Source organism: Ascaphus truei, chromosome 5, assembly GCF_040206685.1.
Source record: "Ascaphus truei isolate aAscTru1 chromosome 5, aAscTru1.hap1, whole genome shotgun sequence".
Lineage (NCBI taxonomy): Eukaryota > Metazoa > Chordata > Amphibia > Anura > Ascaphidae > Ascaphus > Ascaphus truei.
Genome location: NC_134487.1, coordinates 301,368,113 through 301,380,279, shown reverse-complemented (window position 1 = coordinate 301,380,279; position 12,167 = coordinate 301,368,113). Strand labels below are relative to the sequence as shown.

The 12,167-nt window shown below is 55.5% G+C and overlaps 1 protein-coding gene across 11 annotated transcripts in view; it reads right to left on the bottom strand.

Moving 5' to 3' along the window:
* The window catches only part of ABCC9 (ATP binding cassette subfamily C member 9), a 148,402-nt gene that overhangs the window by 31,270 nt on the left and 104,965 nt on the right, over positions 1 to 12,167 (bottom strand). For all 11 annotated transcript variants that reach the window (XM_075602921.1, XM_075602920.1, XM_075602923.1 and 8 more), the window contains 3 exons: positions 11,209 to 11,378; positions 9,375 to 9,444; positions 7,835 to 7,992 (listed from right to left, as the gene is read on the bottom strand). In XM_075602921.1, the coding sequence (XP_075459036.1) occupies positions 7,835 to 7,992; positions 9,375 to 9,444; positions 11,209 to 11,378 (398 nt within the window). The remainder of the gene's footprint in view (positions 1 to 7,834; positions 7,993 to 9,374; positions 9,445 to 11,208; positions 11,379 to 12,167) is intronic.

Sequence of the window (12,167 nt, the reverse complement as noted above, 5' to 3'; positions counted from 1 at the left end):
GATCCAGCATCACCAGAGTGCCCGCAGATCCAGCATCACCAGAGTGCCCACAGATCCAGCATCACCAGAGTGCCCGCAGATCCAGCAACACCAGAGTGCCCGCAGATCCAGCAACACCAGCGTGCCCGCAGATCCAGCACCACCAGAGTGCCCGCAGATCCAACAACACCAGAGTGCCCGCAGATCCAGCATCACCAGAGTGCCCCAGATCCAGCACACCAGAGTGCCCGCAGATCCAGCATCACCAGAGTGCCCACAGATCCAACAACACCAGAGTGCCCGCAGATCCAACAACACCAGCGTGCCTGCAGATCCAGCATCACTAGAGTGCCCCCAGATCCAGCACCACCAGAGTGCCCCCAGATCCAGCACCACCAGAGTGCCCGCAGATCCCGCACCACCAGCGTGCCCGCAGATCCAACAACACCAGCGTGCCTGCAGATCCAGCATCACCAGAGTGCCCACAGATCCAACAACACCAGAGTGCCCGCAGATCCAACAACACCAGCGTGCCTGCAGATCCAGCATCACTAGAGTGCCCCCAGATCCAGCACCACCAGAGTGCCCCCAGATCCAGCACCACCAGAGTGCCCGCAGATCCAGCACCACCAGCGTGCCCGCAGATCCAGCATCACCAGAGTGCCCGCAGATCCAGCAACACCAGAGTGCCCGCAGATCCAGCACCACCAGAGTGCCCGCAGATCCAGCAACACCAGAGTGCCCGCAGATCCAACACCACCAGAGTGCCCGCAGATCCAGCAACACCAGCGTTCCCGCAGATCCAGCAACACCAGCGTTCCCGCAGATCCAGCAACACCAGAGTGCCCGCAGATCCAGCATCACCAGAGTGCCCGCAGATCCAGCATCACCAGCGTGCCCGCAGATCCAGCATCACCAGCGTGCCCCCAGATCCAGCATCACCAGAGTGCCCGCAGATCCAGCACCACCAGAGTGCCCGCAGATCCAGCATCACCAGCGTGCCCCCAGATCCAGCATCACCAGAGTGCCCCCAGATCCAGCATCACCAGAGTGCCCGCAGATCCAGCACCACCAGTGTGCCCGCAGATCCAGCAACACCAGAGTGTCCGCAGATCCAGCATCACCAGAGTGCCCGCAGATCCAGCATCACCAGAGTGCCCGCAGATCCAGCACCACCAGAGTGCCCGCAGATCCAGCATCACCAGAGTGCCCGCAGATCCAGCACCACCAGAGTGTCCGCGGATCCAGCATCACCAGAGTGCCCGCAGATCCAGCATCACCAGAGTGCCCGCAGATCCAGCATCACCAGAGTGCCCGCAGATCCAGCATCACCAGAGTGCCCGCAGATCCAGCAACACCAGAGTGCCCGCAGATCCAGCACCACCAGAGTGTCCGCGGATCCAGCATCACCAGAGTGCCCGCAGATCCAGCACCACCAGAGTGCCCGCAGATCCAACATCACCAGAGTGCCCGCAGATCCAGCAACACCAGAGTGCCCGCAGATCCAGCACCACCAGAGTGCCCGCAGATCCAGCACCACCAGAGTGCCCCCAGATCCAGCACCACCAGAGTGCCCGCAGATCCAGCACCACCAGAGTGCCTGCAGATCCAGCATCACCAGAGTGCCCACAGATCCAGCATCACCAGAGTGCCCGCAGATCCAGCATCACCAGAGTGCCCGCAGATCCAGCATCACCAGAGTGCCCACAGATCCAGCATCACCAGAGTGCCCGCAGATCCAGCAACACCAGAGTGCCCGCAGATCCAGCATCACCAGAGTGCCCGCAGATCCAGCAACACCAGAGTGCCCACAGATCCAACAACACCAGAGTGCCCGCAGATCCAGCATCACCAGAGTGCCCACAGATCCAGCAACACCAGAGTGCCCGCAGATCCAGCATCACCAGAGTGCCCGCAGATCCAGCAACACCAGAGTGCCCACAGATCCAACAACACCAGAGTGCCCGCAGATCCAGCATCACCAGCGTGCCTGCAGATCCAGCATCACCAGCGTGCCCGCAGATCCAGTATCACCAGCGTGCCCGCAGATCCAGCATCACCAGAGTGCCCGCAGATCCAGCATCACCAGCGTGCCCGCAGATCCAGCATCACCAGAGTGCCCGCAGATCCAGCACCACCAGAGTGCCCGCAGATCCAGCATCACCAGCGTGCCCGCAGATCCAGCATCACCAGAGTGCCTGCAGATCCAGCATCACCAGCGTGCCCCCAGATCCAGCACCACCAGAGTGCCCGCAGATCCAGCAACACCAGAGTGCCCGGAGATCCAGCATCACCAGACTGCCCGCAGATCCAGCAACACCAGAGTGCCCGCAGATCCAGCATCACCAGAGTGCCCGCAGATCCAGCATCACCAGAGTGCCTGCAGATCCAGCACCACCAGAGTGCCCGCAGATCCAGCATCACCAGAGTGCCCGCAGATCCAACAACACCAGCATGCCCGCCGATCCAGCATCACCAGCGTGCCCCCAGATCCAGCACCACCAGAGTGCCCGCAGATCCAGCAACACCAGAGTGCCCGCAGATCCAGCACCACCAGAGTGTCCGCGGATCCAGCATCACCAGAGTGCCCGCAGATCCAGCACCACCAGAGTGCCCGCAGATCCAACATCACCAGAGTGCCCGCAGATCCAGCAACACCAGAGTGCCCGCAGATCCAGCACCACCAGAGTGCCCGCAGATCCAGCACCACCAGAGTGCCCCCAGATCCAGCACCACCAGAGTGCCCGCAGATCCAGCACCACCAGAGTGCCTGCAGATCCAGCATCACCAGAGTGCCCACAGATCCAGCATCACCAGAGTGCCCGCAGATCCAGCATCACCAGAGTGCCCACAGATCCAGCATCACCAGAGTGCCCGCAGATCCAGCATCACCAGAGTGCCCGCAGATCCAGCATCACCAGAGTGCCCACAGATCCAGCATCACCAGAGTGCCCGCAGATCCAGCAACACCAGAGTGCCCGCAGATCCAGCATCACCAGAGTGCCCGCAGATCCAGCAACACCAGAGTGCCCACAGATCCAACAACACCAGAGTGCCCGCAGATCCAGCATCACCAGCGTGCCCGCAGATCCAGCAACACCAGAGTGCCCACAGATCCAACAACACCAGAGTGCCCGCAGATCCAGCATCACCAGCGTGCCCGCAGATCCAGCATCACCAGCGTGCCCGCAGATCCAGCATCACCAGAGTGCCCGCAGATCCAGCATCACCAGCGTGCCCGCAGATCCAGCATCACCAGAGTGCCTGCAGATCCAGCATCACCAGCGTGCCCGCAGATCCAGTATCACCAGCGTGCCCGCAGATCCAGCATCACCAGAGTGCCCGCAGATCCAGCATCACCAGCGTGCCCGCAGATCCAGCATCACCAGAGTGCCCGCAGATCCAGCACCACCAGAGTGCCCGCAGATCCAGCATCACCAGCGTGCCCGCAGATCCAGCATCACCAGAGTGCCTGCAGATCCAGCATCACCAGAGTGCCTGCAGATCCAGCATCACCAGCGTGCCCCCAGATCCAGCACCACCAGAGTGCCCGCAGATCCAGCAACACCAGAGTGCCCGGAGATCCAGCATCACCAGACTGCCCGCAGATCCAGCAACACCAGAGTGCCCGCAGATCCAGCACCACCAGAGTGCCCGCAGATCCAGCAACACCAGAGTGCCCGGAGATCCAGCATCACCAGACTGCCCGCAGATCCAGCAACACCAGAGTGCCCGCAGATCCAGCATCACCAGAGTGCCCGCAGATCCAGCATCACCAGAGTGCCTGCAGATCCAGCACCACCAGAGTGCCCGCAGATCCAGCATCACCAGAGTGCCCGCAGATCCAACAACACCAGCATGCCCGCCGATCCAGCATCACCAGCGTGCCCCCAGATCCAGCACCACCAGAGTGCCCGCAGATCCAGCAACACCAGAGTGCCCGGAGATCCAGCATCACCAGACTGCCCGCAGATCCAGCAACACCAGAGTGCCCGGAGATCCAGCATCACCAGACTGCCCGCAGATCCAGCAACACCAGAGTGCCCGCAGATCCAGCATCACCAGAGTGCCCGCAGATCCAGCAACACCAGAGTGCCCGCAGATCCAGCAACACCAGAGTGCCCGCAGATCCAGCAACACCTGCGAGCCCACAGATCCAGCACCACCAGTGTGCCCGCAGATCCAGCAACACCAGAGTGCCCACAGATCCAGCAACACCAGAGTGCCCGCAGATCCAGCATCACCAGAGTGCCCGCAGATCCAGCATCACCAGAGTGCCCGCAGATCCAGCATCACCAGAGTGCCCGCAGATCCAGCATCACCAGAGTGCCCGCAGATCCAGCATCACCAGAGTGCCCGCAGATCCAGCATCACCAGAGTGCCCGCAGATCCAGCACCACCAGAGTGCCCGCAGATCCAGCATCACCAGAGTGCCCGCAGATCCAGCAACACCAGAGTGCCCGCAGATCCAGCAACACCAGAGTGCCCGCAGATCCAGCATCACCAGAGTGCCCACAGATCCAGCAACACCAGAGTGCCCGCAGATCCAGCATCACCAGCGTGCCCGCAGATCCAGCATCACCAGAGTGCCCGCAGATCCAGCATCACCAGAGTGCCCGCAGATCCAGCATCACCAGAGTGCCCGCAGATCCAGCATCACCAGAGTGCCCGCAGATCCAGCATCACCAGCGTGCCCGCAGATCCAGCACCACCAGAGTGCCCGCAGATCCAGCACCACCAGAGTGCCCACAGATCCAGCAACACCAGAGTGCCCGCAGATCCAACATCACCAGAGTGCCCGCAGATCCAGCAACACCTGAGTGCCCGCAGATCCAGCATCACCAGAGTGCCCGCAGATCCAGCAACACCAGAGTGCCCGCAGATCCAGCACCACCAGAGTGCCCACAGATCCAGCATCACCAGAGTGCCCACAGATCCAGCATCACCAGCGTGCCCGCAGATCCAGCACCACCAGAGTGCCCACAGATCCAGCAACACCAGAGTGCCCGCAGATCCAGCAACACCAGAGTGCCCACAGATCCAACAACACCAGAGTGCCCGCAGATCCAGCATCACCAGAGTGCCCGCAGATCCAGCATCACCAGCGTGCCCGCAGATCCAGCATCACCAGAGTGCCTGCAGATCCAGCATCACCAGAGTGCCCGCAGATCCAGCATCACCAGCGTGCCCGCAGATCCAGCAACACCAGCGTGCCCGCAGATCCAGCATCACCAGAGTGCCTGCAGATCCAGCATCACCAGAGTGCCTGCAGATCCAGCATCACCAGAGTGCCCGCAGATCCAGCATCACCAGAGTGCCCGCAGATCCAGCATCACCAGAGTGCCTGCAGATCCAGCATCACCAGAGTGCCCGCAGATCCAGCATCACCAGAGTGCCCGCAGATCCAGCAACACCAGAGTGCCCGCAGATCCAGCATCACCAGAGTGCCCGCAGATCCAGCATCACCAGAGTGCCCGCAGATCCAGCAACACCAGAGTGCCCGCAGATCCAGCACCACCAGAGTGCCCGCAGATCCAGCATCACCAGAGTGCCCGCAGATCCAGCAACACCAGAGTGCCCGCAGATCCAGCATCACCAGAGTGCCCACAGATCCAGCACCACCAGCGTGCCCGCAGATCCAGCACCACCAGAGTGCCCGCAGATCCAGCATCACCAGAGTGCCCGCAGATCCAGCACCACCAGAGTGCCTGCAGATCCAGCATCACCAGCGTGCCCCCAGATCCAGCACCACCAGAGTGCCCGCAGATCCAGCAACACCAGAGTGCCCGGAGATCCAGCATCACCAGAGTGCCCGCAGATCCAGCAACACCAGAGTGCCCGCAGATCCAGCACCACCAGAGTGCCCGCAGATCCAGCAACACCTGCGAGCCCACAGATCCAGCATCACCAGAGTGCCCACAGATCCAGCAACACCAGAGTGCCCGCAGATCCAGCACCACCAGAGTGCCCGCAGATCCAGCATCACCAGTGTGCCCGCAGATCCAGCAACACCAGAGTGCCCACAGATCCAGCAACACCAGAGTGCCCACAGATCCAGCATCACCAGAGTGCCCGCAGATCCAGCATCACCAGTGTGCCCGCAGATCCAGCAACACCAGAGTGCCCACAGATCCAGCAACACCAGAGTGCCCGCAGATCCAGCATCACCAGAGTGCCCGCAGATCCAGCATCACCAGAGTGCCCGCAGATCCAGCATCACCAGAGTGCCCGCAGATCCAGCAACACCAGAGTGCCCGCAGATCCAGCACCACCAGAGTGCCCGCAGATCCAGCATCACCAGAGTGCCCGCAGATCCAGCAACACCAGAGTGCCCGCAGATCCAGCATCACCAGAGTGCCCACAGATCCAGCACCACCAGCGTGCCCGCAGATCCAGCACCACCAGAGTGCCCGCAGATCCAGCATCACCAGAGTGCCCGCAGATCCAGCACCACCAGAGTGCCTGCAGATCCAGCATCACCAGCGTGCCCCCAGATCCAGCACCACCAGAGTGCCCGCAGATCCAGCAACACCAGAGTGCCCGGAGATCCAGCATCACCAGAGTGCCCGCAGATCCAGCAACACCAGAGTGCCCGCAGATCCAGCACCACCAGAGTGCCCGCAGATCCAGCAACACCTGCGAGCCCACAGATCCAGCATCACCAGAGTGCCCACAGATCCAGCAACACCAGAGTGCCCGCAGATCCAGCACCACCAGAGTGCCCGCAGATCCAGCATCACCAGTGTGCCCGCAGATCCAGCAACACCAGAGTGCCCACAGATCCAGCAACACCAGAGTGCCCACAGATCCAGCATCACCAGAGTGCCCGCAGATCCAGCATCACCAGCGTGCCCGCAGATCCAGCAACACCAGAGTGCCCGCAGATCCAGCAACACCAGAGTGCCCGCAGATCCAGGGAAAAGGGAGACCAAAAAGCGCACCAGCACAAACGGAGCAGGAAGAAACCAGAACAAAAAAATGATTAAAAGGGCACTTAATGTGGCAAAAGACCCATCCAATGCATTTCGAACGTCGCAGCGTTCTTTTTCAAGGATCCCGCAGATCCAGCATCACCAGCGTGCCCGCAGATCCAGCATCACCAGAGTGCCCGCAGATCCAGCATCACCAGAGTGCCCGCAGATCCAACAACACCAGAGTGCCCCCAGATCCAGCACCACCAGAGTGCCCGCAGATCCAGCAACACCAGAGTGCCCCCAGATCCAGCACCACCAGCGTGCCCGCAGATCCAGCATCACCAGCGTGCCCGCAGATCCAGCATCACCAGCGTGCCCCCAGATCCAGCACCACCAGAGTGCCCCCAGATCCAGCACCACCAGCGTGCCCGCAGATCCAGCACCACCAGAGTGCCCCCAGATCCAGCACCACCAGCGTGCCCGCAGATCCAGCAACACCAGCGTGCCCGCAGACTTTCCAATGTAGACATATCGATCATTTTAGAAAAGAAAAGCATGGTTGCGACAACCCCGGTGATGAAAATGAGCACAACATGTATGTCGTAAGCGGTACGTCATGGCAGCCCCATGCACGGCGGCTCCTGGTACAGCGGCCCCTGGTATGGCAGATCTTGGCACCGTGGCCCCTGGCATAGTGGCCCCTGGCACGGCAGCCCCTGGCACAGCGGCCCCTGGCACAGCGGCTCCTGGCACAGTGTCCCCTGGTATGGCAGATCTTGGCACCGTGGCCCCTGGCATAGTGGCCCCTGGCACGGCAGCCCCTGGCACGGCAGCCCCTGGCACAGCGGCCCTTAGGACATTAGCAGGTATATAGGGCACAGTAAATGTTACTTTAGTTCCTGATTCTTGTATAATTGGTTTAGTTTGCATATAATACTTACTTGGAGGCGACTCTGAAGTATTTCTGGATAAAGTAAAAAGCGATTCCAAGCGGGACAAGAGCGATTAAGAACACTGGGGTCGCGTAGGAAATCACCCCAATGGCCGAGAGACAGAGTAAGGTGGAGCGAGTAAGGGACTCCACTGTAGGGGGGATGTGCTAATGCAGGGACAAATAAGAGAATATTGGGATTTGGTTAAATCAATTGTACAAAATCTGAACATTAAATTAAATAAATGGTATGGCGACTTCTTCTTAGAAAACCTAATTCTGCGCTTGGCTCCGGGGAAAACTTTCCCTTATGACGCACTCCTCCTTTCCTCGCTGCCACTTGGCGGCACGGAGGGAAGGGCGGAGGATGGTAGGGATGAATCAGCTAGCTGTGAGGGGAGGGCGGGAGGCGCAACAATTATATATATATATATATATATATACAGTGATTTGTGTCTTATCTTTCTACAATATACTTTCTACAAATTCAAACCTGAGCGCTGTCTGCTGATTCCCATGCGAACGGTATCGTATGCTTATTTACTTATTAAGGGACATGCATCTACCATTTTTGGGTTACAATTGGAGTGCCGGCTGTTCACATACATATATATATATACAGTGGTTGACAAATCACCAAAAAATCTACTCGCCACACAAAAAAATCTACTCGCCACCTAGTACCAAACGTGTGCTGCTTGGGCCAATATTTACTCGCCCGGGGGTTAAGTCCACTCGCCCGGGGCGAGCAAATGTATAGGTTTGTCGAACACTGCATATACATATACATATACATATATACATATATATATACATATATATTTGTTTGTTTCAATAAAGTTTTTTGGCTGAATCAATTGTAACATCGCCCGAAGAAGAGATCAGTGTATCTTGAAAGCTTGCACAAATAAAAGCATTTATATATATATATATATATATATATATATATATATATATATATACTGTATACTGTATACATACACACACAATATATAAATACATATATACTGTATACACACACACACACACACACAAACACACACAAACACACAATCTATATACACACATGCATTTGGAGCAAAAAAAAAAATTATTACAATTTAAAAAATGTTGGGTTCAAAAATCACATAATCTCCATAATTTAAAAACAGAAATAATTTAGTGTCAAAACCAAAATACCCCGCCCATTAATAAGAGGGTTACTGCAGTATATTATAGACAACTTTGAACTGTCCCATCTACCAATTCATTTTCTGCTGGGATTTCACTGAGAGCAGGAGTGGCCAACCTCAGTTTTCAAGGGCTAGCAACAGGTCAGGTTTTCACGGTATCCCTGCGTTGTTAGCACAGGTGGCACAATCAGTGGCTCAGTTGATATCCCGAAAGCCTGACCTGTTGGTGGCCCTTGGGGACTGTTGTTGGCCACTCTTGTCTTAGAGGTTCTGTTGAAATAGATACAGGTGAATAGTAATTACAGGTGGCTTATATCTGAGATATTACAGGCTTATTGTGCAGTCAAAGCCTCTTTCAATAAAATAATGATTTCTCACCTGATCAATAATGTTCGTATCAGCAGAAAAACGATTTAAAATAAGGCCCAGAGGGGTTGTGTCAAAGAACCTACAGTATTGAACAAAGAACAAAGTAATATATTTGTAATATATGATAAGGTTACTGACGGACTTTAGAAAAGCATGGGGTATTTTAAAGAAGGATTTGTCTTCATCATGTACACACAGGCACAGTATGAATGGTACACACAGGTACAGTATGAATGGTACACACAGGTACAGTATGGATGGTACACACAGGTACAGTATGGATGGTACACACAGGCACAGTATGGATTGCTGTTTTTTCTTGGGAGCTTGGTACAATAGGCAGTCATTTCTGGTATTTTATAGTTTATAGTTAGACTCATCATGTCATATAAAGGATTTAAATATCTTCATTGAAGATGGGCCACAATTCTAACTGGGAACACGAGGGAATACTCTCCGAAGGACCTCCCTGCAGATGTGGGACTTTCTAGTTATTGAATTCACACATGCATTATAGGCAGTGGTCTGGGATCGGTGCGGGATTGGTGTAGGATTGGTGCAGGATTGGTCTGGGATTGGTGCAGGATTGTTGCAGGATTGGTCTGGGATTGGTGCAGGATTGGTGCAGGATTGGTGCAGGATTGGTGCGGGTTTGGTACAGGATTGGTGCAGGATTGGTGCAGGATTGGTGCAGGATTGGTCTGGGTTTGGTACAGGATTGGTGCAGGATTGGTCTGGGTTTGGTGCAGGATTGGTGCAGGATTGGTCTGGGTTTTGTACAGGATTGGTGCAGGATTGGTCTGGGTTTGGTACAGGATTGGTGCAGGATTGGTCTGGGTTTGGTACAGGATTGGTGCAGGATTGGTGCAGGATTGGTGCAGGATTGGTGCAGGATTGGTACAGGATTGGTGCAGGTTTGGTCTGGGTTTGGTGCAGGATTGGTGCAGCATTGGTGCAGGATTGGTCTGGGTTTGGTGCAGGATTGGTACAGGATTGGTGCAGGATTGGTGCAGGATTGGTGCAGGATTGGTGCGGGTTTGGTACAGGATTGGTGCAGGATTGGTCTGGGTTTGGTACAGGATTGGTGCAGGATTGGTCTGGGTTTGGTGCAGGATTGGTCTGGGTTTGGTACAGGATTGGTGCAGGATTGGTGCAGGATTGGTGCAGGATTGGTACAGGATTGGTCTGGGTTTGGTACAGGATTGGTGCAGGATTGGTGCAGGATTGGTGCAGGATTGGTCTGGGTTTGGTACAGGATTGGTCTGGGTTTGGTACAGGATTGGTGCAGGATTGGTGCAGCATTGGTGCAGGATTGGTCTGGGTTTGGTGCAGGATTGGTACAGGATTGGTGCAGGTTTGGTGCAGGATTGGTGCAGGATTGGTCTGGGTTTGGTACAGGATTGGTGCAGGATTGGTGCAGGATTGGTGCAGGATTGGTACAGGATTGGTCTGGGTTTGGTACAGGATTGGTGCAGGATTGGTGCAGGATTGGTGCAGGATTGGTCTGGGTTTGGTACAGGATTGGTCTGGGTTTGGTACAGGATTGGTGCAGGATTGGTGCAGCATTGGTGCAGGATTGGTCTGGGTTTGGTGCAGGATTGGTGCAGGATTGGTGCAGGATTGGTGCAGGATTGGTACAGGATTGGTGCAGGTTTGGTACAGGATTGGTGCAGGATTGGTGCAGGATTGGTGCAGGATTGGTGCAGGATTGGTGCAGGATTGGTACAGGATTGGTGCAGGTTTGGTGCAGGATTGGTGCAGGATTGGTGCAGGATTGGTGGTACTGGGGTATGGAGAACCGTTATTTTTTATTTCACTTCCTTTTTAGGAAATTCACGCTTACCTAATTGGAGCCAGAATGATCTTCTTGAGGAGGTTGTGATGCAGGTTTTTGGCGGCGGTAAGACCCATCCACTCCACAGTCAGAGATGTGATCAAGCACAGAACGATCCCCGACCCGCTGAGAATGCTAAACCCGGCGACATAGTAAGACCGGTCAAAGTTTGCTGCAGTCTATGGAGAAACATTATACAAAAGGTCAAACCAACCCCAAATAATGTATACAGTTTTACTGGACCCCATCAGATCCCATTCTGTTAGTGCAGGGGTGGCCAACTCCAGTCCTCAAGGGCCACCAACAGGTCACGTTTTAAGGATATCCCTGCTTCAGCACAGGTGGCTCAGTCAGTGGTCCTTGAGGACTGGAGTTGGCCATGCCCACTTTGTAATAATGTTGCTTTTATTTATTTGTTTTATGTGTGTTATGTTATTGTAACTGTGCTTGAATCCAGTTAATGATGATTTGTGTTGTTCTCTTGTGAAGCGGTGTCTTATGAAGTGCTCCCACGGGCATATGAGCGCTGACTTGCTGTATAAAGCAATGATGAATGTTACTATACACTTCACATTCTCCTTTACTTCCAACAAAGGCTGAGGTTGTTATTTGTACCTATTGTATCACTAAACATTTCCAATATGTCAAAGCCCTAATGTATACAAGAGCTATCCTGCTTGTAATACCTGTGCTTTAAATGATAGCCTGTCCCTCCCTCATCACCCCTCACACACACACAACCACCCCCCACCCCCACACACACACCCACCCCCACACACACACAACCCACCCCCACACACACACAACCCACCCCCCCCACACACACACACACAACTCATCCCCACAACCACCACCACCCCCACACACAACCACTCCCCCCCCAAACACACACCCTTCCCCCCCCCCCCCCACACACACATACACACAGAACCACCCCTCCCCACCCACACGCACATACATATTTTATC